This window comes from Miniopterus schreibersii (genome assembly GCF_964146895.1).
Source record: "Miniopterus schreibersii genome assembly, chromosome: 3".
In the NCBI taxonomy this organism is placed as follows: Eukaryota; Metazoa; Chordata; class Mammalia; order Chiroptera; family Miniopteridae; genus Miniopterus; species Miniopterus schreibersii.
This window is the reverse complement of record NC_138103.1, coordinates 74336956-74363948: the sequence shown is the minus strand read 5'-3', so window position 1 is coordinate 74363948 and position 26993 is coordinate 74336956. Positions and strand designations below refer to the sequence as shown.

The following is a 26993-nucleotide window of genomic DNA, read 5'->3' as shown; positions in this document are numbered from 1 at the left end:
CAGGATTCTGTCCATCCTTGTGGGGTTGCATCTCAAACTTATTGATTCCAGCCTGTCCTTAATCATCTTTCCTATTTTATATTCATTTTCCCTTAAGTATCAGCAGGGACAACAGCCTTACAGACTGCTTAATTAGCTCCCACAGTTGCATAAGACCAAATATATAAGGAAAGAGAGATATAGATACAGATATAATACATCTATCTATTTGAAAAGTCTAATAAGGTTTTGAAGGATAAACAGATTTTTTAAAAGATTTTTAAATTGATTTTTAGAGAGAGAAGAAGGGAGAGAAGGAAGGGAAGGAGTAAGGGAGAGAGAAACATCGATTGGCTGAAAGAGGTCCTTAGCATTAGAGGGGGCCAAGATGACTCTGAAAAGTACCTAGAGAAAATTTCATTTGCCATCTACAAAGCAGAGGCCATCACCTTAGAGAGTCTAGACACAGAGAACAGGGCCAGACAGAGCCAGAGGGAGACAAGTTACACAAGGCAGTCCCCTTCCCTCCTAGTGATCTCCAGAAGAGGGAAGGGAGGCAGAGTGAAAGAGCTGACTTTGCAGGTCCTTGGACCATGAGTCAAGCCTCAGTGGGTGGAAAGGTGGAGATGTAATTGGAGTTTTTAGTGGACTCAACTGCTATTTACTAACTAAATGGGTCCAGCATGCTGTGGGATGTTCTTGACATACCATAAAGGACCTACCTAGTATGGGAGTATGGAGGAACTGATATAGCACAATAGAGGACAGAGATGGAAGAAAAATGAAATGTTTAAGTATGTAATCCATCGAGTTCATTTTGTTCAATAAAACGGTGGTGTTCAGATGGACATTTTTCTGGGGTTGATAGTCGTCATATTCTCAAAGAGTTACATGACTCAATAAAGGAAAAAATGCATTGTGATTCATTATGAGAAGAAGACTAAGGGCAGAACCCAGGAGCATACCAACATTAAAGGGTCAAAAATGGGAAGATCCAGTAAAGAAGGCTGAAATCAGAAGAGGCAAGCCAAGGGAGGAGGTCAAGAAGGAAGCAATTTGCCCCAGCAGGTTTGGCTCAGTAGTTAGAGCATCAGCCTGAGGACTGAAGGGTCCTGGGTTTGATTCCAGCCAAGGGCATGTGCCTTGCTTGCAGTCTCCATCCCTGGCCCCAGTTGGTTGGGCGTGTGTGGGAGGCAACCAATCAATGTGTCTCTCACATCGATGCTTCTCTCTCTCTCTCTCTCTCTCCCTCCACTCTCTCTAAAAAAGCAATGGAAAAAAATATTCTCTGGTGAGGATAGAATAGAATAGAATAGAATAGAATAGAATAGAATAGAATAGAATAGAATAGAATAGAATAGAATAAAATGGAAGCAAAAAAAAGAAAAAGAAAGCAATTTATAGTAATATATGCTGCATAAGTCCCACCTCAATGATCTTAGCTCCTGGATACAAATCTGATTACATTAATTCCCAAACTTCAAAGGCTCTTCCCCTCATCGTATAATTGCTGTCACTCTCCTTCCCTTAAGTCTTCTTTTTCTATGACCTCCTCAAGAGAAAATAGTTTCTTTGCTACCTCTCATTTGCCCAAAACCCAAAGCACAAAATCCTAAATGAGCTACAAGTATTGCATTTCATTCAGTCTTCTGGGTGGTGAAGCCACATTCTCTTCCATACAAAAATGGGGAGTATGACAGCAGGAGAGACGGTCAGTTGTACTTTGACATCCTTTTTGTTTGTTTGTTTGCTGTCCCAGGCCACCAAGAATAAAGGCCACATAATTTAGCTTTCCTTGATTAGGTTCTAGTAACAGATTATGAACAGAAGTAGTGTATACAACTACATTCCCTTTTTTCCCCTTCTTGTAGCTGGTTGGAATGCTGGAATTAGACCAACCTTCACGGACCACAGGTGACCTTGGGCATGCCAAAGGGATTGATACTTAGATGTACCTTCCAGCAATTCCTTCAATGAAGGCTGTTGGGAGTGATGTCAGTAGACAGCCCACCACTCTCAGTCCCTTCAACTGCAGAGAGCTACTTTGATCAAGGTCACTGCCATTCCGGGGTGGCCTATATCCAGTGACTGTTTCAGCCCAACTCAAGACAACTCTGAGGGATTGGTCCTGGCATCACAGCTTGACTTTTCCCTCTGCTCACTCCTCTCTTCCTCAAACCAAGAGACTGCCTTTGTGTGGCTGCTCCTCAGGCTGCAATGTCCTTCACCCACATAGTCACTGAGCTAAACTCCTTCATGTCCTTCTGGTCTTTGTTCAAAACTCAGTACCTCAATGAGCCTTGCCTGACTACCCTGCTTAATCCTGTAGACTATCTGCCCCACCAACAGTCCTGATCCGCCTCATCCTGCTCTACCTTCTCTTTTTTCAGTATACCTACCACTCTTTACTATGCTGTATCACTTACTTACTTACTATGTTTTTATTTCTTTTCTTTCTCCCCCAATAGGACATAAGGTCCCAGTAGAATGAGGACAGGGATCTTGGCTTTGGGCACTGATGTATCCCCTATAATAATCCCTGGCACACAGCGGGTCAGTAAATGTTTGTTGAATTGGTGAATAATTTTCAAGGAGAATTTTGCAGATATTCACTGCTTAGGACCCTCAATTCTAAAAATAGTTTGCAAAGAATTCTTTGGTAGCAGGTTTACTAAGTATTATATAGTCTATATTATCTAATAAAAAAAAATTGGTCAAGTATTTTTTGAAGTACCCTAAACCCCTCCTTTTATAGTTATATTCATTAGCATTTTTACACACACACACACACACACACACACACACACACACACAAACACACACACCTCTAAATATCATGATGCCTTATTTCCCAGGTAAGCCCTGTGATTTCTGTTTCAAAGAGATAGTCATTGAAAAGACTGATGTTCCCTAGAATAGGAAACTTAGAAAAAGCAAACCTGAAATTCTCAAGTGTGGTGATTCAGGACAGCTTGCTGGGTTACATGACAGGGTACAGTTACTTCTAACAGGAACTGTCTGTTCTCAAGTACAATTCATTGCAACTGAGTTGTTGGAAACTTTGTTTTGTTTCATATTACCAGCTTCTGAAAGAGGTCAGTATTTGTGAAGTTTCAGGAAGTTTCCTTTGAAGTCAGCACTCCAATAAAACAAGAACTAGATCAACTCAGCACCCACGGAGTTGGCCTGAGGGCTTATTTCTGTAGCTCTGAACTCTCAGGGGGCTTTCCTCTCCTGGGCAAGTTCCCACTTTTTCACCATTTGTCTTAAGAGTTAGTAAAGGTTATCTAAATGTCATCATGTGAATTAGGAAGGTAGTCATGAGATTATGATTATGATTCCAACCGATGATTTTTTATATAAAAAACAACAAAGACAATAATTTAAAAATACTTATAAGTAAAAAAGATCATTGGATTGACTATGAATAAAATATTTATTAACTAATTTTTATTTATTTTTAAATTTTTTTTAAATTTTATTTTTGTTTAAAATATTACAGATGTCCCTTTTTCTCCCCAATAACCCGTTCCACCCCGTCCCTTCCCTAATTTTTAGTTATTAATAAGAGGTGGTGGGAGTACAGATGACAATTATATTACTCCTTTGTTTTGGGGGTATGTTAATAACTTCAAGGGGAAGGGTATATACCCCATCACTGAAGTTCTTTTGTTACCCCTGGAGCAATGTTGCCATCAACCAATCTACCCCTCACTCAGTCAGGCTCTATGAAGCAAGTAGAGTTCAGAATGTAACTTAAAAACATTAGACTTAAGCTCCAAATGGAGTTTATCTTTGGACAACTTTTCTATCCCCTTACGGCAAATAATAAAGAGTCATTAAGAGAAAGAGTGCCATCTTTAAAAATGTATTAAGAATCAAGTTTTTAAAACCTCCGTGAACCTCATTTTGATCATTTTATCAGCCTCCAACTGGTTTTCAATGAAACTTGATTGTTATCATCAGAAAGCCAGTGGAGAGAAACACTGGAAGCTGTATTTTATTTCTGAGCTTATCTTTAGCCAAGTCTCTCTCTCTCTCTCTCACAGTTAGAACCTCAGGAAAGATTCTCTTGCTTCTTCCATCAACTATATCCTAGTGTCTTGATATTAATTATTTTCTTAAACTCCTTGGCATGTGATACAGACTTTACTTATTCCTTGGCCTCAGTAGGCAGTCTTCTTCATGAATAATAAATAGCTCTTTGGCCTATTCATTAGAAGCATATTGCCACTCACAAACCAGCTTCTAGAATATTCCTGAAGTGGATGCATGTTGCACTGCCCAGATCCACATTTATGACCAAGACACTGATTTCCCTAAATGCAGGAGTTTTGGCTACTAAGGTCTTACAGCTGAATTCCTCCTCAGGGATTGCTCACTACCAAAGGAAGCTGCCTCACCTAAGGTCCACTCCCCTCCCCCAACGGAGCTCATATGCAAAAAGTGGCCCATGTGCAGGATACAATTGCCCCCTCATCTCAACTTGAGACAAGTTTGAAAGAAAATCTTAGCTCTAAAGCTCCCCATGGAATTCACAGAGGCCTCTGTTGTCAGTGCCTCACAGTTCAACTTTTCCTTCTACCTAGTTCTGCTTCTTCACTACCCCAAAGGTGTGGATCCCAAAGACACTTCGCGGTAAATTTCCTACATGCTAATCTCTACTTCAGAGTCTGCTTCCTAGGAAGCCTAACCTGTGAAAATTCTTTTGGTCCTAATCAAACCACCGCTTTCTGTTATCATTTAATAATCTTAAATTATGATGATTTATATATCAGACATGGTAGACTAACTTCTGTAATAAAAAAATCTCAAAATGTTAGTGGCTTAACACAACAAAAATTGCTTCTTACTCATTCCATAGTGCTTCACAGTTCAATGGAGAGAGGAGTAGTTATTCAGGGATCCAGACTCTGGCCAGTTTTTGGCTCCACCCTTTTCTAGGAGACTTGTCCTGCAGCTGAGAGATAAGGAAAGAAAAGTTTTAAAAATGCAAGGAAGGTTTGATGTCCTAAAAGGGTACACATTAATTTTACTAACATTGCATTGGCCAGAACTCAGTCACATGGCAACACTAAGTCAAGGGAGGATGATAAGCAGTCTCTGTCACTCATTTATGGAATACTTGTGATTTTCAAATCTTCACTTTTCCATGACAGGTGACATTTTTGTATCACCCTTCAACTTGTAAGGACTGAAAATGCTACTTCTATTAAAGATTTTAGAAAGAGTCACGATCCCACCTTAATAAAAGTTGATGTAGGTTTATTTATTTATTTATTTATTTATTTATTTAATTTATCTGACTTGGGATTTCTATCAAAATAAAATGATATACAGCTTCAAATAATTTGGTTTTGCTTTGTATATAAGAATTTGAACTCTGAAAGAGGTTTTAGGTGAAAATATACTTTAATTTTTATTTCTGGTAGTCAATTTCTCCTTAGAGGTATTAAATTAGATTATAAAATTTTCATAATACCACTTGGTGCTAATAAACTAGAATACTAGATTCCAACAAAATCTTGTTGTCTGAAGTTGTATTCTTTAATGTATGTCTCTACGCATTCTTTGACTTCCATCTTGCCTGGTTCTTGCTTCCCAAACTACATTTTATAGTGATGCCAATCAAGACTACTTCCTACTTCATGTATTGTACACCAGAAAAATTCCAATATCTGGTAATAACAATGTCCTCCATTTTTAAGAATCAGAGCACTGCATACAGTACTCTATCCTCCATGATTCATATGTAATCAGCCCAGTCTTAATATCTCTATGTTCATCTGTCCTGTCCTATTCCCTGCCATCCCACTAATTCAAACTTGACTAACTTCATATCTGGATTTTTCATGAGTCTCCTCACTGATTGTTCTGATGCAAAACTCTTCTCCCTCCAGTCTGTTCAACAAAATACTTCTATACTAATATCTCTTAAATAATTATAGCAACTATTTATCAAGGGATTACTTTGTGCAAAGTGCTTTATAGCTCTTACCTCATTTTATTTAATGCTTAGAAAAACTCTATGACATAGGTATTATCCCCATATTATAGATGAGAAAATTGAGACTTAGAAAAGTCATTAACTTGGCCAAAGATACACATAAGAATCGGCAAAACTGGTATTTGAAATCAGGTCAATCATACTTCAAAGCCTGTGCTTTTCCATCACATCATGATTCTGCTCTATGATGTTATGTCATGCCTGTTCTCAAAGGAGTTCCCTATTAATGCCCCTACCAAAGGTCAACATCTCTGCATGGTTTTCAAAGCCTACCATAATTATATGGTGGGCTCTGAAATTTTCTTTCAATGTGTACTTCTCTCATCAGATATGTCTCTTCAGCTTCCCTCCTGTAAACTGGCTCATGTTTGTTATCATACACTCTGAGAAAAAAAATCTGATTACAAAAATAATACATGCTAACTTAAAGGTCAAGCAATATAAAAGTGACTAAACTAGAAAGTGGAAGTTCTTCATATTTAGAGTAAGCGTTAGGGATAGAATACAAGTCATAGAGGTCTGGTGGCACACACTACTTTAATTTAAAAAAGAAACCACTGCCCTGGCTGGATAGTTCGATTAGTTGGAGCATCGTCCAGATGTGCCAGGGTTGTGGGTTCAATCCCTGGTCAGGGTGCATGCAAGAAGCTACCAATGAATGAATACATGAATGGGTGGAGCAGCAAGTTGATGTTTCTTTCCCTCATTCTCCCCTTTCTACTCTCGCTCTTGAATCAATAAAAATTTTAAAAAATTAAAAAGAAACCATGATTTTTACATCTTAACTGGGCTGTCCTACCTGGTGTGAAAATGGCAGCATCAAAGTAGCCAGGTAAAAAACATCCTACTTATGGTTTTTCTTGTCTTGTTTGCTTTCTTTTCTGCTGTCTGCCTATTTAGATCTCAGTCATCTTCAGGGCCTAGCTGAAGTCACCCTCTTGATCCCTACTCCCTTTTAAAAACAGAACTTCAAAACATAAATAAAACAAAAAACACTTAAAAAATTTAATACTAGGAAATCTTCCCTAACTGCTCTCATCTCATTGACTGTCCTCCACTCTTTGCTTAGAGCCTGTACCACACAATTAGCACTTAACTACATATTGCTTGTGTTGTCTGTTATTGTTCCAGGTGTGTAAGAGTAGGTGACAAGGATGTGGGTGGAATTGTATTATAGGAACCTGGACTATGGGGTGGATTTACAGTCATGACGTGGTGACTGAGTACAAGGGAGGCATAAAAACAGCTAGCCCTGGGAAATTACAGAAATTGGGTTGTGAATTTAGAGCAGGGGTGTGGAGCGAGTGCTGAGGCAGGGTTTGTACATAAGCCTGAAGTCAGAACAAGACAGTATGTAAAGGCCAAGAATTTGGTTAGAGATTTTGAAATCTACAGGAATGAGAGAAGGTGTGTCAGTGCATGGATTAATAATAAAAATGATGATGATATACTATGGTTAGTTCAAATCGTGTGTGAAACATAATATGTAACATCAAAAACATCAAAACAATATTAAAAATTGTTCTTTTTTACCAAAATAGTAAATGTGATTATCCTTGCCTTAGAAATTCCACTTCTAAGTTATCCTAAAGAAATATTCACACAACTGTATAAAACGTATATATACAACATTGTTGATAAGAGCAAGTGATAAAATGGAAACAACCCAAATATCTATCTAAATATTTGTTTGCTTACACTTTCCTCTTTTATTCACATGTACAGTAGCAATACCTGCTATTAAAATAGAGCTAGATCTATCAACACTGGCATGGAAAGAAGTCCAAAATGTACTTTAAAAGAAATTTTAAGAGCAGTATATACAGCATACTTTCTTTAAAATATTAATTATACAGGTATAATTAAACATGTTTAATGGAATTTTTCAAAAAACATTTTTTAGTACATCTGAGTTCCCACTCCTCAAATTACTGAAAATCTGGTATAAGAGGAAACCTCTACACTTCCTACATTTGAGAGGAATTAGTCATGTAAATTAAAATTAATCCACCATTACATTAATAACTATAAAGATTAGGAATATCTTAATGCAGATAATTGAATATGACACCATATTTTATATTTCTATATAGATCTACGTCCTATATGGACCTTAAAAGGCTTTGTACATTAGCTCTCTACCAATAGCTGAACATTAATACAATCCAACACTATCAAACAGTAAAGTAAAAGTATACTATCAAATAAGTTTCATAAATATACTATCAAAAAGTATATACAGTAAGTGAAAGAATTATAATGAAAAAGGTGGACTAGGAAAATAATCAGTGTCTATTCAGTACCCAGTCCCTAAGTGGCCAATGTATAGAAAATATTAAATTATGGGAATTCAGGGATCAATAGTTTTGAACCAGTTGTATGTACAACTCAGAATCTCCTGATGAGTTTTAAAAAATTTGACCACATTAAGTTTCCCCTTGGAGATTTTAAACCATTAGGCCTGCAGTAGGGTGTGCGCTTCTGTATTAGTTTAAAATTCAGTGCTTCTGATGATCATGGCTGGGGGAGAATCAACCAGATAGGACAGTCATTATATGTTAGATTGCGTGAAAATAAGCTTCATAAAGAAGGGAGACTTCAGCTGTGCCTTGCCAGACAGAAGGGCTTTAAACAGAAAGGAAAAGACAAGGGCAAATAATTTACTATATGAGCAGAAACTGAGACAGGAATGAGCAAGGAATTGTTGGGGAGAGCAGGTAAGCCCTTCTTCAAAGAATTCAAGCGAAAAAAAGATGGTAATGTCCACTGAATGAGGTAATTGGAAGGCAATTGTTGACTTTTAAAAATACAATTCAGTAGAGGATTCAATCCAGAGTTAGGGGCTAGGAAATAAATGAGTTATGGGGGATCAAGGCAGTGGGTATTCAAAGCACATCTGAGAATTTGACAGGGAGGAGAAAGTAAAAAATAGAATGGAATTTAAATGGGAAGAGAAGGATCACGAGATTTTTTTTTTTTTTCAAGAGACAGGAGCCTGACCGTGTTTGCAGGCAGTGGAGTGAAACCCACTGGAGAAGAAAAGAGTTGATATTTTAGAACTGGGATTGGGATTTATTATCTACCAGGTGTTTTTAATGTATTTGTCTAAGGACTAAAATAAGTTCCAGTGAAATTACATCAGTTTAATTAGAATTAAAATATGAGTAAATTTAATAGGAATGTAAATCACTGACAACTAAAAAGTATTCAAAGAGTCCAGAGCAGAAAGTGGACAATAAAGTCAAAGAAAGTTTCTGCCCACCCTACACATTTTCTCCACTTGATCCTTGATCCACAAACTTTGTGCAAGTAATTGACAATAGATGCAAACATTGAATGAAAAATTTCAGTAAGAAGATGCAGACAAGTACCTTTAATCTGAGCTAGAACTGGAGTCAAGTTGTGCCTCTGCTCTCTCCCAAAGGAGCAGGTAACTAATGGTTAAGGTGAGTGAGTGCTGGCTTCTGCCTCAAACCTCACTCACTACCTTAATGGCCTCTTGCTTAGAATAATCTCTTAAAGTTTATGTATTAATGGCTCCAAAGCAGAGAGATATTTTTTAAAATCTAGCCATAACAAAGAGATTGGCTTGGCTGGATTACAATAACTATTATTATTTTTTAATGGTTTATCTACTCAGAATAGAATAGGTCAACAGCAACCACTCTTAATAGGATATGACTTGGTGGAAATCCTTAAGCAAGATTATTCTGTCACTTAAGGTAGGATGAACTAGAGTAGATAAAAGAATGTAAACAGGTCTGTAAAGCTCTTGCTATCCTCTCAAATATGAGTTGATGAGGGCCAGAGTCAAATTGCAAAGGATTTTTAATTTTATATCACTGGATGTAAAATTCTAATTAATGATTTGATGGTTAGCGTACTGGAGTATTTTTTATAGGATGGTTTTACTTTGTTTTTAATAGGTACTATGCTTTATAAATATCAAAGCACTATCATATTTTATTATTTAACTTGACCCTCACAAAAACTTTCTGCAGCTGAGACAATGGAAGTTCTTTTTCTAGGCTGTTCAAAGAGGTAACGGAGATTTGGAGCAGTTTACAAAGTTAACTCATTGAAGAAATATCTTAGCACCTACTATGGGCCAGTCGCTGTTCTAGAGTTATATACCTTGCTAATGCCTGAGGTGGAGTCAGAATGCTTGACCCAGAATGTTGATGAAACCATAGCCACATTGCATTTATTTATGGCTGCTCTTCAGGAGATCTTTTGAAAAAGAAGTCTAAGATGCAAGTTATGTAAATATATATGCTGGGGTGTACCAAAAAAACAAGCCTTTTGGGTATGAGCTATGATGGAAAGATTTTTGTGTTTGACAAGTTGCATGTCTCATGCTTTTTTATGGAGTAGGATGTACATATTTTAAAAATACTTTTGTATATGGATTAAAGGTTTAGACTTCTTAATTACATAACCCACAGGGTACAAGGTATGTGTCAGCAACCATGACAAAACATATTTTATGAAGCAATTTTAAAGTTAATAGCTGTATAGCTTGATTTCTTTGCATTCTTTAAAGAATTTGTAAGCAAATAGATGCTTTAAACTTCAGTCATAGAGACATCAGAAAATGAGTTCTACTAGACAGGAGCTCAAAGAGTATAGATAAAACTCCTAAGACTATTTTTAAAAACTGAAACATAAAAACTTGGTTTGGTCAAATCTTATTTTGAAAGAGGTCCTGAAGTGGGCTTTACAGTAATGTCATTTCTGGAATTTAAAAGAAGTTATTTTCTAAGTTGTCTTCTAAGAGTTTTTTCCACGGAAGTTATGCCAACTTTAGAATGGATTTAAGAAGCTGTTGTTTTCACAAGTATGCCTTCACAGAGCCCTAGTCTTTTAACTACTTTTTGAGTCTACTTGACTTACTTATATTAGGCTGAAAACTCTAGGGGTATGCATATATATACACATACGCACTTAACACACCCATATCCAGTTTCTAAAATTTTAAAAACTGTATATTTTTAGTTATTATTACAGAGATATTAACGATGACTAGAGAAAGTAGGGCCCAAAAAGTGTGTTTCCACATATCAAGTCCCAACACTGGAGGCAAAAGTGAGTTTGTTGGTTTTCACATAGTGCTGTGAAGAGTTTCCATGGTCCCAGAGTCTCGCTCTCCACACGCTGATGTGGTCAAACTAGTCAAGTGACTCTGAAGAAAAGGCACATACCTTAGTGTCAATCTTACGTGTCTGCCCTCTGTCCTTGAATCATAGTTACTGGCTTTACGGCCGGGGCAAACAAAGTCCTCACCCCTACAGCAGAGGCAGGACACCAGCGACAGAGGCATCACAAATGGAACAGCGCAGGCCGCGCCACCACAGGGCTTCCTTTGGCGTGGCCAGGAACCTAAGGCAAGGCCCTGAAGAAGCGGATCTTCAGTCCGACTTAGGGTGGGTGACACCTCAAAGGTGTTTCTTCCCTTCTTCCATAACTGGATGGGAAGCCGTGGCTTGGTTACTTGGGCTAGCCACCTCGAAGTGGCCAGAGAGGTGACCCTCAGATGAAAGAGAGTCAGTGGTGTTAGTGGTCGGCCCCGAAATTCTTATCCCTTAGCCCCGTGCTCCACTTGGAGAGTCCTGAAACCACAGGCCCGCAATCCATTCCGGCAAAAGCGCCATTCACGGGAGCCGGAGCTAGGGAGGCCCGGGCGCGCGGGGCGCCGCCTCGGCCGGACCGCGCGCTAAAATCAAACTCGACGCCGGCTCGTTGGGGGCTGGGCCGGGCCGCGCGCTCAGCTCCCTCCGCCTGCCAAGCCGCGGCCGCCGCCCGCCCGCCCCGCAGCGAAGCTGGGCGGGGCCGCCCCGAGGCAGCCGGGAAACGCCGGTCTAGGAGGAAGAGACGCGGCCGGCGCGCTGTGCGCAGGCGCGCAGCGCCCCGCCCCCCCCCAGCGTCCGCTTAAGGCGGGCGGCGCGGGCCCTCCCACTCTCCCCCGCGCCGCCTGACGGCCCCGGCCCTGGCTTCACCCCGACGCCCGGGCGTGCGCGTCTTCCCGCCTGCCTGCAGGACCGGGGCCTCCGCCTGCCTGCCCGCCGCTGCTCTCGCAGCCCCGGCTCGAGTTCACGCTGTCGCCAGGGCCAGCGCGGCCGCGGACAACCGCTCCCCCTCCCGCACCCACCCCGCCCCCTCCCCGCCTTTTCCGCCCTCCCGTCCCCCTCCCCGGACCCGCCGCCGCTGCTCCAGATGAGGTGATGGCAACGGCCAACTTCGGCAAGATCCAGATCGGGATTTACGTGGAGATCAAGCGGAGCGATGGTGAGCCGCGCCGCCGCCCTGCCGGCCGGGCCCCGTAGTCGGATGTGCATCGGAGGGACGCGGGCGCCGGCCGCCTCATTGATCGCTCCACCGGGCTGTGGGGGCGGGAAGGCGGCGGCCGCGGCGCTTTTGTGTGCGGCGTGTGTGCTAGTGAGGCCGGCCTGGGGTCCACCCGGGTGCCGCTGCAGTGCCGCGCGGGGCGTGGGGGGAGGCTGGGCCGAGGGGAGGCTGGCGCCCAAGGCCGGGGTGTCGCGGTCCGAGTCCTTGCGGGCGTCCCGGGCCTGGGGCCCTTCTCTCCTCCCGCGATCTCCATCCTCCCCGGGGACTCCGGTCCGGGGCGGGGGGATGGGGGCAGCGGGCTTGGTGGCGGATGACCCACCCTCGCGTTTCACTCGGTTCTTTTCATTCTCCGGCCTCATCTCTGAGGGCTGGGGGCTGGGGAGAGCGTGGAGACCAGTGATTTCTGTGTTCAGAACACCCTGCTGGTCAGAGGCCGAGGTGGAGGGAGAAGGCCAGCCCCGCTGGTTTAAACTGCTGTGTGGTTGTCACGGTTCTTCGCCTTTGGTTTCTCGAACATGCCTTCGTTCTTGCTAGCCCCTTCCTTGGAAGAAGGATGCGGAGAATGTGATCGGCTGTGAATAAGGGTGGGGGAGCAGGTGAAAGAAGTATTCGGTTAGCCTCTCAAAGGTGATGAGACTGAAAGGGAAGGAGAAATGAGCCTAGTCTATGCCCGTCACTACTGAGAGGGTGAGGTGGGAGACGGAATGTGGATATTTCACACCCTCAGGAGAGGTAACTGAGAGTGAAGTGTAAGGCGAGGTGCAGCTACATGCTTAATCAGAGGGGGGGAAAGCCTTAGGCTTATGTATCTTTCTGAAGGCTCCTCTTGGGGAAAATGTTTTCTGTCACTAGGTTGGGGTGTGGAGTGAGACGCCAGCCAGGCTTGGAAATAATTTATATTGTCAAGGAGAAGACGCATGGAGAGAATGAATTAGAGGTGTGCGGTGTTCTTGACTCCATCTCTCTTACAACCATACCTTTAATTTATGGCTTATTATCCGCTAGACATCAGTTGCTATCACATCCCCACCCTCTTGGTTTCTATCAAGTTTGACCAAGTCATGTGAAACTAGATTGATTTTTTTCACCTAATATTTGTGATATATTGGAAGATCTATATACAGTTAATGATTTTCTTCAATATATTTGAGATAATTTGTATTAACAACTAGAAGCATCATTATCCTGTATGTGAAAAGATAAATTACACTACTTAGAGTTTTAGAAGTTATTAGTGACACTGGTGCGGAAGAGATGTCTCCTTTGGGTTGGGGTTTCTTTATATTATCTTCAAATTACTTTCCTTAAGCAGTTCTGTTACCGTCATTTCTTAGGTGAATTCAGGTTCACTGTATACTAGCAAAAGTAGGATTTGCAGCCCTAGCCCAGACAGGGTGGCTCAGCGGTTGAGCATCGACCTATGATCTAGGAGGTCAAGGTTCTATGCCCCGTGAGGGCACATGCCCTGGTTGCAGCTCATTCCTCTGTCGGGGCGTGCAGGAGGCAGCCCATCAATGACTCTCTCATCGTTGATGTTTCAGTCTCTCTCTCCTTCTCCCTTCCTCTCTCTGAAATCAATAAAGATAAATTAAAAAATATATATATATATATTTGCAGCCCTAGCTGGTTTGGCTTGGTGGCTAAAGCGTTGGCTCACAGACTTAAGGGTCGCAGGTTCAGTTCCACCAAGGACATGTACCTCGGTTGCAGGCTAGATCCCCTGTCAGGGCGCATACAGGAGGCAGCCAATCCAATGGATGTGTTTCTCACATTGATGTTTCTCTCTCCCTTCCACTCTCTCTAAACCAATGGAAAAAGTATCCTCGCGTGAGGATAAAAAAAAATAATAAAAGAAGTAAGATGTGCATATATAAAATTTTGGAATGAAATAAAATGTGTACGTTCTTTATTCTAAGCCTTTATGATTATAGATGTTTGTTTAAAACCTATTAGAAAAACAAACAGTATCATGACATTTGGAAGGTTTTATATCTATATTTCTGGACTAATATTTTTATTGAAATCTATTGGACTTGAAACAATTTTGGTTCCTTTAGGATTCTAAGATAGAGACTTTTGAAACAATTTAGGTTCTTTTAGGGTTCTAGGATAGAGCTTTTTAATACTCTTTCAGCCTTCATCTTCTACCTATACTGGAAACCCAGGTAAGAGCTTTGTGTTCTTACCTAAGTGCTAGTAACCTAAAATCAGATTTCAAAGCAGTGTGCCCATGAGAAAAATGGGAGTCAATACAATGTGTATTATCCTAACCTATAGTCATGTACATATTTATGCACCTCAGATGCATGGTGGTGTTTGGTGGGAGTTGAGAGAACTTGAAGAGAATGATTATTTGCATTGGATGGTAGTGTTTCACAGTGAAAATTGATGTCTGGGAGACTCCCCTTAAACTTTGCCTTTTTCACTTTAAAGAAGCTGTTTTGTTTCCTTCCACTTATATAGCAGATCTGTATTTAGCAAAACACTGGTGGTTATTGTAACAAAAATAAACTGTAGTTGGATGAGCACTATTGTGATTGTGTGATTGCATGAGACAATGGAGATCACATGAGTGAAGAAAGGCTGCTCCAGGCTATTAACTAGTGACCTGATGCTTGCTAATGGTGATCCTTGTCCTTGTTTTAGAGCATGCTTCTCCCATCTGTGGTGTTCTTTATTAATAAAACATATTACAGGGGCAAACAGGTAAACTAAAATGGGTTTATTCCTATCTTTCAAGACCCTGCTCAAAATTAATCCCAATAAGTCTTCTCTGGTTACTAAAAGCAAATGGCCAGTTAGCCTCTGAATTTCTGAGTCACTCGGTATCACTCATGAGAGAGCATATTTCCTTAAGTATTAATATTTGGGCTTATTTCTCTTAATATTGTTTCAACTGCACTAGTGAAGGGGTGGAGTGGAGAATGCAATAGAAGGGCAGAAGGCTACCCACAACCATTTCAACCAGTGTGTTACAGGATTAAAATACTAATAGACTCTTAAATTCCCTGAATTCATTTGTATATCCCCCGTGTGCCTAGCAGAGTTCTTTGCATGTAGTTTTTGAGTAAATCATTCATTATTGGATGCTCTAGCCCCCCACATGCCATATAGGCCTTTTAGTTCAGGATTCCCAGAGCTGACTGAAAGTCAGTGATCTGCTAAGGTGAATCCAACTTCTGGATTGTAAGGTTAGAAGTGCCGGAGGTTAAGGCTTGGGCTTCTGAATTGCTCTCAGCTACAGGAGATAACATGGTATGAAATGAGACTGGTTTCTGGAAATGGACACTCATGTATAATTTATTTTCTTATATATATCTTCCTATTATCTTTCTGATTCACTTCCTTTTTAGAATCCAGTGACTCTAAAAACTAAACTACAATCTTACTGTTGTGTGGCAAGATAGTCTTTAGTGGGGAATTTTAAACTGTACTGTTAAAACATTTTCTAAATGTTCTGCAGTAACTATGACTACCCTTTGGGGACTAGAGAAGGGATGAGAAATGTTTGGAATATTTAGAAGCTGTAATTAAGATGGGATTGTTCTTGGGGTCTCTTAGTCACACTATTGACATACATGATCTGAAGAGAATCAGACTGTTTCAACCAGAAAGATCCTTGGAGTTAATCTGGTTCTTATTTTTATAAATGTGGGAACTCAGTCCCAAGTAACCTAAGTGACTTGCCAAGATTTACAGCTTGTCTTGCATAGCATAGAAACCAGACTATCAAGAATTGTGACAGTAAAGGGCAAATTCTCTGTTTGGGAACCATATATAGTTTTCTGCAGCCCAATCAAGATGTAGGAAATTGCTTCTCATTCATGGAAAAGCCACTAGAGAGCAGTTTTATAGTGGTCAATTGGAATGATCTGATAAAAAGTGGTGTGGTATGGGATGGTTAAAAGGTCACAAAACCCAAAATTGTGGGAGGAAAATATTCCTGTTTCTTAATTAAACATTGGTGAAAAGAGTGCTTTAATTAAGAATGTGAAATCCAGAGGAAATTGAAGATTTCAAAGGATTCATTGGGGATCTTGGCATATAGGACAGGCAATCTTTAGAGAAGATTTTAAATGGCCCAATTCTTTACCTACTTTGCCACATTTATTCTTCTGCTAGCTCATCTTTACATGTCATTATTATATAGGCTTTTGGAGAATGGATTTTATGAATTTAGTTAATAAAAATAAACCACTAAGCAATATAGTTGTTCTTTAAGTACAATTATGTTATTGATGATAGAGTGAGTGGAATGGGGAATTCGTGGATTAATAATTTCCTTTTACGTGATGAATAGCACAGTAATGGTCCCATATATGTATTTCTTAGGCCTTCGTAGTTTTCAAACAGGTTTTTTAATTGGATCCTCACAGAAACCAGATGAGGTAAGCAGGGTAGGAAGGTAGTTGACTCATCATTATACAAGTGAATCTGAGGTTGGGTTATTTGCCAAGGTGACATGACATGATTAATAAGGGCATAGCCTGGACCAGAGACTAAGGACCTTCACTCCGAGCTCTCCCTTCAAGTGCTGGCAGATGTTTGCTGTTGATGGTGTGAAGTTATACACTGTGTGTACTTTTGTTTTTGTTTTTTAATCCTCATCCAGGGATATGCTCTATTGACTGGGTATGGAATTTGCAACCTAGGTTTGTGCCCCAATCAGGAACCCAACCCACAACCTTTGAGCTGTACTGGACAGCTCTCCAATCAACTGAGCCACCTGACCAGGGCCTTTGTTTTTTGAGATACAAAAGCCCCTGTAGTAAAATTCTTTCTTCCTACTACCATCAGAGGCTCAGAAAACCTACAATTAATTGATAACATTGCTTAAAATTTGCCAAATTGGTGAGATCAAATTGAATTCTGACTATAAGAATAAGCAAAGTACTAAGCTTTTAAAGCCCTTTTCAGTAGTCAGCCAGTAGGTGCTTCCAGAATTACCACAGAAAGCTAGGAATCTATATTCGTTGTTCGGTCATTTTATTCTCATGACAAAAATTTTGGAACTCTGGTGAAAGGCTATGTGTCAACTTGTTTTATGTGTCTTTTTTTTTTTTTTTTTTTTTTTAATCCTCACCTGAGGATATTTTTTTCCATTGCTTTTCAGAGAGGGGGGAGGGAGGGAAACATCGATGTGAGAGAGACACACTGATTGGTTGCCTGCTGCACCTGCCCTGACCAGGGCCAAGGATCGAGCCTGTAACAGAGGTATGTGCTGTTAGCTGCAATCGAACCCAGGACCCTTCAGTCCGGAGGCCTAGCTCTAACCACTGAGCCCAACCAGCCAGGGCTATGTGTCATAATTTTTTTAAAAACTGGAAAAAATAGTAAAGAGCCAGTTAAACCCGTATCTGTTCAACTAAGGAAGGAGGCATGATCTGGACCCATTCTTTCTAGTCACAGGTATACTTGTCATTAAAATTACATGAATCTTTTGCAAAGCTTAATTTTTTGATTCAGCCCCCTCTTTGCTTTTAACACTTCTGTCCTATAACCTAAAATAATCTTTAAAAGTGTGTGTTTTGAGGTCATAGTTCTGACCTTAAGAATAGGTACAATTTTTAAGCCCTAGATAAAACTAATTTTCCCTCTTGTCCAGTTGGAGCAAGTATAGGTTAAGTTGCCTTTTCATCACATAACCATCTCTTTTGATATAAGTAATACTAATGTTATTATAGTGCCTAAGTGAAAGTAGACATTAGAACCTCACCATATGAAACATTTAAGTGCTTGATTACACATAGTTCATGCTGTGCCATGTACTTAATATAGAGAGCTAAATAAATTCAAGTTCATGGTCATTGGGATTTGTCTAGTGAAAATTTAAACAAAGTGCAGTATTGTTTCATTGTTGGTTAACATTAAGTTTAAGTTAACTTTTGTTACTATCTCCTGAGAGTAAAATGAGTGGGAAGGTGTCCCTTTTAAAAGTCATGCTTCTAAAGCAAGTCTTTGCCTAAGGCTTTCTCATTTTTGGTACTACTTATTTCTCTCACTACCCACTACAATCAAGCTTGCAGTCAAATGGGCCTTGCTTTACCTGGGGTGTGGGGGTATTTTGATGAGTAGACCTTAAATGATTATACCATATCACAAAATAAGAGCACCTCATATTTCTGTATTGTTACTGCACATTTAATTAAATGCACTTTTATTAGCCTATTTATATAGCAAGTGTTCTGACAGGTGCTGGAGATAGAAAAAAAGAATGAGGTACACACAATTCCTGCCCTCCAAAGCAGCTAAATCAATGATTGAGTTATGCTGCCATTCTCTGTATGCATCCTTATTACTCCCTTTTAGGTTGGACTCTTTAGTCCTGAAGTTGTGAGTTCTAGATAGAAAGTATATGTCATACATGTTGTCCCTTTCACTTCTTCTACCCATGACCAGTATCCATTATTTCTCATGGTGTGTTTTCCTGATGAACCCATATTCAGCCTCAGAATTCTTAACACCACCAGTCCTGGTAGCCCTGTCAGTCAAATGAAATGGGCCTTATTTGTCATTACCAGCTTATTTTCTATTTTCTAATACCCATTTGAGTTTTGACTTGAAAATGTTTAATCTTTGTTTTGATATCTAAAGGAATAGGTTTATTCAGTTCTAAGTTTCTGGCAGACCAGCCTCTGGCAGCAGGTTTCTCTCTAGATAATCCTGGGCTAGGAGGCTTGTAAACACAGGTACCAGAGAAGCAGCACATGAGAACAGATTCAGCCAGCTGCTGGTGCTTCTGTGTAATTTGGGAACCACCTCCTCACATTAAAGGAAAGACAGGATGGTGGTGGGACATACTTAGGGTAAAATTTTCTGAGTGTATACATGGGGCAAACAATGACCCTTTTGATTATAACTCTTGGCCAGAAGCTGTTACTCAGCCTAATCCAGATAACTTCTATACTACCACTTGAATTTTGTTTGTTTCTTAGAAAGTGAATCCAGGTGTTACTCTTGATACCTGAAGGGCTATATAACATTTGTGCCCTGATAAGCCAGTTGCTTTGCTAAATGTATAATATCCAGTATCTTGTTTGATTTTCCATGACTACCCTGTAAAGTAGATGGTATTGTCCCCACTTTACAGAAGAGGAACCCAATGCTAGAGTATATAAACTACTGTATAAGTGTTTAAGCCTTATGAAGGCCAATTTCTGGTATTTAAATTATATGCATTAGTTCAAGGCTATGTGGTAAGTGTATTTAAGGGGTGTGGGATATGGATATATTTAGAGAGCATATTGAAAAAATGTAGTTGTAGGAGTTCTGTTTTTAGACTGGGTAGGGTTAGTAGGGTTCAGAAGCTTGGCTGCTGCTCATTTAGAATCACTTGTGGGGCTTTGAAAAAAACAACATAAACAACTCCCCACCTATCAATACCAATATTTGAGTCCTTTGCCTAGAGATTGTTTTAATTGGTCTAATAAGGAACCCTGACATTAGTATTTTATTTTAAAACAACTCATATACTGGTGATTCCAGTGTGCACCCAAGGTCCTAACCCAGTTTTTTTAGAAAAAGTAGGAACTCCTAACAGTGATCTCACAAGACTTCATAGAGAGTGAAGTTTAAATGGTGGGAGGAAGATGACCAGTAGATTCCTTGGAGGGAAGGAGGCATTTCATGCATGTGCACATGTTGGGAGATGCCCGAGCTGGAAATGGAGGGCTTGTCAGGTAAAGGGTGTTTAAAACAGTCAGACGGAGGGTGGTAGATGAGGAAAATAAGGAAGGAGAGGTAATCTAGGGCACCTTATTGAAGACTTGGAAACAAAGGTAAGGCATCTTGGAATTAATTTCTAGGACACTTGGAAACTACTTTAGCACTTAATCTCCTAAAAGCAGTAATACGAGTTAGCTAGTGCTTAGAGATAGATTAGAGGGAGAGTAGTACTGAAAATGAGAGCTAGCAAGAATAAGATCGCATCAGTCTAGGAGGGTGACCAACGATTAAGGAACTGATGAGATACAGAACACTGCAAAAAGAATTGATACTATATGATGATATATCCCTTATGCTGAATGAGGGACAGATGTGTTGAAAGGAATGGACTTAACATTTGGAGAGTCTGAGTGTAGGTTATAAAGTCTCTTCAGTTCTGTTTAATCAAGCTAATCCTATTCATGAATACAGTGTAGAGGGCTGTAGATCCTGCGTACAGTGTAATATCAAAGAGCACCCAGCTCTCACTGTTTATAATTTTTGCCAGTAATATCTTAAAAGTAAGTGAATTTAAGGTATGAGTCACTACCAGTAAATGTTTATATGTAGATGAGGAATTTACTTAAACTATAGCCACCTGTTTTGTCTGCTTAAGAAGACTCAGTTATAGTGTATTACGCTCTCAGAATTCCTGGAAGGGAATGGAAAGGAAAAACAGTACTTAGCCCGGCCTGGCATGGCTCAGCGGTTGAGCATCGACCTAGGATCCAGGAGATCGAGGTTCAATTCCCCGTCAGAACACATGCCCAGGTTGTGGGCTCTATCCCCAGTCGAGGGCATGCAGGAGGCAGCCAATCAGTGACGAGACTCTCGTCGTTGATGTTTCTCTCTCTCTCTCCCTCTCCCTTCCTCTCTCTGAAATCAATAAAGATATATTTTTAATAAAACAACAAACAGTACTTAAAGGAACTGGCTTCAGCTCTTTAAGGGATGGCATGTTTTGATTCTTGAAATGCAGCTATTCTCTTTTAACATTCCTTTGCTCTTATTTTTGGCCTATTTTTTTCTGCCCTGGCTTTTGTCTTCCATTTTCGTCCTCAAGATTCTGAATGTCATTTCAGCATTTAGAATCTCTTAAGTGCTATTTGCAATTTAGGACTTAGGAGGGGGTAAGTGAGGGACAGCAAACAGAGCACAGTGGATTTTTAGGGTGGTGAAATTATTCTGTATGATACCATAATGGTGGATACATGTTACGCATTTTTTAAAACCCAAAGAAGATACAACACCAAGAGTGAACCCTAATGTAAACTAGGGACTTTGGATATTAATGATGTGCCATTGTGGGTTCATTAATTGTAACAAGTGTTCCCAGTGTGGGATGTTGATACTATGGGAGGCTATGAGTATGTGGGGCCAGGAGATATATGGGAAGTCTCTGTACCATCTGCCCAATTTTGCTGTGAACTTAAAACTGCTCTAAAAAAAATAAATCTAGTTTTTAAAGGAGTGGGGTATGCAAACTTTAGGTTGTTAGAAGCCAGAGCTACACTTGAAATAATGGACAAATTAAGAATTTGTAATATTTTAAGAAAGAATCAACTATATAAGGTTGCAGTTAAGGTAAATTTTTTTTCATTTTTGTTATGTTTAGTCTATTGGTTGATAATGAGAAATTTAGGGTTTGCTGACGAAAAATTTTTAAATGAGCTGTAGTGCAGTGAGAGGATTCAGATATGCTTAGTAACCTTAGCCCCATTTCTTTACTTTGGCCCATGAACATTTGAGTTTATAATTCAGAAGCTTCATTCTTGATATCCAGGGTTGAATTTAAACAGGAGTTAATCTCTTTTAGTTAAACTCTAGGAAATTCCTGTTGGAAGAAATGCACGTGAAATCTAATATGTTGGGAGTGCAAACAGCATTACCGTTTTTTTTAAGTGTAAATTTTAACCTGTAGTTTACTATGGACTACTACAGAGAAGTGGATATAGTGATTTACCTATATGATTTTTAGGAAATGGGGACAAATTAGAGGCCCTAATTTGTAAGTCTTAGACTTTAACTACAGACAGCTCACTGATGAAATACTATTGGTCCAAACTTGCTTACATTTTTACAGGGAGGAAATTGACTTGTCGAGGGTCACCCATAAAGTAGAAAATATATTAGAACATAGATTGTCTGCCTCTAAAGTCCTCTGAACTCTTACTTTCTTTAGAATTCTTTGTGTACTATGAATGGATGTTCCAGACATTAGAAGTCAGTATATTAATTAAGTAATGCTTTCATTTTTCTTTATTTTCATGGTATAGATTGCTTTCAAGTGTTTTTATTAATCTAACTAGCATTTGCTGCATGACCATTATGTGTCCCTTGATCTCATGCCTTTGAAGGAATTAATATAGGATTTTTTTTAGTAAAAAAGGCTACTATGTCAGTTACAACAGAATATCAAATAGCTGTTTCACTCAGTGCAAGTGCTCTGTGGCTCTATAATTTATTTTGAAAAAGAAATTCTGTCTTTTCCAGTCTCTCTGCCATTGCCAAAGTTTAGGCCCTCCTTGCTTACAAGACTTTTGAAAGTGTAGACAAGTACTTATGCTCTCAAGTGAAAGAATGCTTTTTATTAGATGAGTAGCTATATTATCAGGAAAATATAACAGATTATATAGCAACTTGCTAAGAGTCCTCTGGCATAATTGATGAATTTGGGGCCTGTCTAGATTAAGTGATCTTTATTTTTGCAAAACTCTTGTATGAAATTGTTCTTGGGATGCATTGTATATGGGTTGCATTTTTACTATTTCCCCCCAGTTATAGCTGATATTGAGAGTTGACTGCAAACAACATGGCCTTAACAGTGTGAGTATGTGTGTGTATTTTCTTTGTATGGTCTTTGGGTGTCATTTTATTAAGAGCCATACAGTACTTTTTTTAAAAAATGTATCTTTATTGATTTCAGGGAGAGGGAGAGAGAGAGAAACATCAGTGATGAGAGAGTCATTGCTCAGCTGCCTCCTGCACGCCCCCTGCTGGGAATCGAGCTCACAACCTGGGCATGTGCCCTGGTCAGGAATGGAACCTCTATCTCCTGGATCCTAGGTCGATGCTGAACTGCTGAGCCACGCCCGGCCGGGCAAGAGTCATAAAATACTTCTAACCTTACGTGCTCTTTTGGGTTTCATTAAGAACCATTTCTTAACTAAAAGTAAATAAAACTTTTGTTTTCCTCCTGCTCTCAGACCTTTCCTTCTTAATCTTTGTAGGTACTTCTTTCTCTCTCCATTCTCTAAATGTTGGTGTTCTTCAGGGCTGGGTCCTAACCCTGAAGTACTTCTCACACAGCATTCTCTCTCTAGGTGAACTAAATGCTTCTGTTCAGCCCAGTCTGTCTGCATACATGTACTTTTTGTATATCTAGTGGATTATTAATTATCTCCTCTTGGATGTCACATACATACCTCAAATACAGCATGTCCAATATTGAACCCATCACCCACTCCCCCAAATCTACTTCTTCAGTATCTCTCATCACTTTCACCTTATTGCCCAAATAAACCTAGATGTCTTCCTTGACTCCTTTTTCTCTCTTAATCTTGTATGCTATCATCAGGTACTCTTAATTTAACTTCCTCAATCCACACTTTCCATCCCTCTACTATAGCTTTGGTCAGACTGGCATTATAACTTGCCTGTACTGTTGCAAAAAATCCCTAATAGGTCTCTCCACTTTTGGTAGATTGCTCTTTCAGAATAACTTTTCAGACATAAATTTGATCCCTGATCACCTGCTTAAAACATTTTGGTTGCTTCCTCTGCCTCTGTTGTCCTTTGGATAAAGCCCAACTCTAACATAGTTTACTCTAAACCCTAAACAGTTTGACCTCCCTGTCCTGTCTCACTTCTTGCCATTATATGAGGCACTCCAGACACACTGGACTCTTTTTAGAACACTCCACTTCTACCTAACCTAGCTAACTGCTGTTGCTCCTTTTCGCTCTGTTTAAGAATCCTTCTTTGATTCTTAAATTAGGATGGTTCCCCTGCTCTGTGTTCTCTGAATCTCCTCTGTTTACTCTGTCAGAACACTTATAGGATTGTATTATCAGTTTGATAATCTCTGTTTAGACTCAAATTCCATTGTATCCCCAATGCCTCGCACAGGACCTCTACGTGCTTAATAATCTATGTATTTACGTGAACTATTTGTGCTGCTGTTTCATAAATGAACTATCTGTTCTGCTCTTTCACTCTATTCAAATTTTGACATTCTGAAAATTGATTTGTGTTCATTCTCTGGTCATCAAGAGTATCGCATGGCAAGGTATGTGTCATTGCTTGTAATGTACACTTTTAACTTTGTTTTTAAATTTAATTACCTGTTTTGAATACCAGTGTAGTCCCATGGCTAATAATAAAGTTGCAAAAGAGTATATACTGAAAAGTCTCTATTCTACCCCTGCCCGCCAGCCACCTGGTTCTTCTCCTAAGAAATATCATTATTACCAGGTTCTTGTATATTTGTGCACAGATGCTTGTTTTGCATTTTTAAGCAAATGTATGTTTATGTATGTGTATCAATATGTAATAGAGATAGGTGTAAACATATACCTTTTCCCTATAGATGGTATATTGTACACAGGTGCTTTTTAATTTTTTCATTTAATAATAACAATATCTTGGAGAACCTTTGAGTGCATAAGTAATAGCCTCATTCTTTCTCATAGCTGCATTTTATTAATGATTAAATATACTACAATTTAGATTTTGCTCATTCTGTACCTACTATACAGTCAATACTGTATTTAATAATCTTGAATTTTTATCATTTCTTACATAAATGAATATGTAGGATAAAATTCTAGTAGAATCACTGGGTCAGAGAATTGTATATTTTTCATTTTGATAGATCTTGCCAGTTGGCTTCCATAGAGAGTATGTTACCTTACTATCTGCAAAAGTGCTTGTTTCCTCATATCCTTGTCCACACAATATGCAACATACGTTTTTGAGATTTGCTAGCTTGGATTATGGAGTTCATACTGTGCCTGTATAATGTTTTTTTCTGAAGTTAAATGGCCCATAAAAGGTAACATGTTTAATTTATAATGAAAACCTTTTAAGTTCTGGCTTTGATAGCCAGTATAGAAAAACAGGAAGTCATGTGTTATATCTGATTGAGAAGAAAGTGATTTTTTTAATTTAAAATTTTTGAAAAATAAACATTACAGTTTTTAACTTAATAAATTTGAACAGCCTTACTAATGGATTGGGATTTTTCAAACTCGGAACACAGTTAAACTATGCTAATGATTACTTCCCTATATTTCTATTATTTTGTAGTTGGTTAACTCACTTAAGTAGATTGCTTTATTATTGAGGCCAGAATCGATGAACTTAATCTCTTAAAGTCAGTTACGTTTCTGGTCTTTAACTGTTCTGTATTTCCTTAATTCTAGAAAATTATTTAAAACATCGGCCTTTTGTTGGAAGGGTGGTTGGATGAGAGTACTGTATGTGTATTATTTATGTGTTCATTCAACTGATATGTATTCAGTACTTTAGGCAATATACTAGGTATTGAGGATATAGCAATGGAAAACAAAACAAAACGGACCAAAACTCTTTGTCTTCATGGAGCTTTCATTTGTATAGAGGAAGTGGAAGTTTAAATTGCACAGTTATGCCACCTAATAATTTGTTCTTTGATTAATGGAAAGAAATAAAATCAGCACATTTGTAGTTGAAGGGGAAAAGGCAGAGGGAAAAGGCAGAGGAATGAGAAGAGACTTAAAATAAAGAACAAGGGAAGATTATCAGTGTATCAAGATTTTGGAGGACATAGAACAGATAATTCTTTTTTTAATTTTTATTGATTTTTAGAGAGAGAGAAAGAGAGAGAGAAACACCAATGTGAGAGCGAGATATCAATCAGCTGCCTCCTACACAAGGATCAAACCAGCAAGCTTTCAGTGCACAGGACGACACCCAACCAACTAAGCCACACTGGCCAGGGTGGAACATAATTAACATGACCTTTTCAACGCTCTTATGTGATCAGGTTCTTGCCTTTCCTGTCTCATGTCACACACTTACCCCTTTCTCCCAGTGTTTAGCCTCACTGGCCTTTTTTTCTTTGTTTTTGTTTTTGTTTTAATTCTCACCGAAGGATATGTTCATTAATTTTTAGAGAGAGAGGAGGAGGGGGAGAGAGAGACATATCGATTGTTTCCCTCCCATATGCTGGGAATCGAACCTGCAACTTTTTGGTGCACAGGATGACACTCCAACCAACTGAGCCACCGGCCAGGGCTCACTGGCCTTTTTTTAGTGACTTTCCCACTTAAGAACTTTTGTACAAACTGTGCCCTTCACCTAAAACTTTCTTCTTGCCCACTCTCCCTGACTAAATTTTTGGTTTTAGTTCTCAGCTTCAATATTATTTCTGTACTTGTTCAGAGAGGCCTTTCCTGGTTCTCATATCAAAGTTTGATCTCTCCTCTTATTCTCTTTTAGCACACTTTACATTAACATAATAAATGTCACATTTTGTAAGTACAGATGCTCCTCAGTGTAGGATGATGTTACATCCCAGTAAACACATCATAAGTTGAAAATATTGCAAGTCTAAAATATTTACATTTAACACACCTAACCTACTGAACATGATAGCTTAGCCTAACTTACCTTAAATGTGTTCTGAACACTTACTGGGACATAACCCCATCAAAAATCAAAAAGCATCTGTAATATCCTTTCTCTACTCAGCAGAAATACATGATGGCCTGCAAAAGCACAAAACAGTATTTAAAAAACACTGGCAACATGACAGAGCTGTGGCTCTCTGCCTCTGCCCAGCCTCATGAGAGTATCATGTTACACATCGCTAGACCAGGAAAAGATAAAAATTCGAAATTCGAAGTACAGTTTGTACTTAATATGTATCGCTTTTGCACCATCATAAAGTCAAAAAAATCTATATCAGACCATCATA

At 39.3% G+C, this 26993-nt stretch overlaps 1 protein-coding gene and 1 long non-coding RNA gene across 7 annotated transcripts in view; one reads left to right on the top strand and one right to left on the bottom strand.

Moving 5' to 3' along the window:
* The window catches only part of LOC308555385, a 231784-nt gene extending 220029 nt beyond the window's left edge, over window positions 1-11755 (bottom strand). For both annotated transcript variants that reach the window (XR_013998537.1, XR_013998538.1), the window contains exons 1-2: window positions 11188-11755; window positions 4833-4939 (exon numbers count right to left, since the gene is read on the bottom strand). This is a non-coding gene — a long non-coding RNA (uncharacterized lncRNA). The remainder of the gene's footprint in view (window positions 1-4832; window positions 4940-11187) is intronic.
* A 104-nt stretch (window positions 11756-11859) lies between these two features.
* The window catches only part of KIF2A (kinesin family member 2A), a 66455-nt gene continuing 51321 nt past the window's right edge, over window positions 11860-26993 (top strand). For 2 of the 5 annotated variants that reach the window (XM_081133180.1, XM_081133183.1), the window contains exon 1: window positions 11909-12271. In XM_081133180.1, coding sequence (XP_080989306.1) covers window positions 12208-12271 — 64 coding nt within the window. In that variant the 5' untranslated portion in view covers window positions 11909-12207. Of the gene's footprint in view, window positions 12272-26993 lie in introns of all 5 variants that reach the window. The other 3 variants (XM_081133179.1, XM_081133182.1, XM_081133181.1) reach the window with 3 other exon arrangements.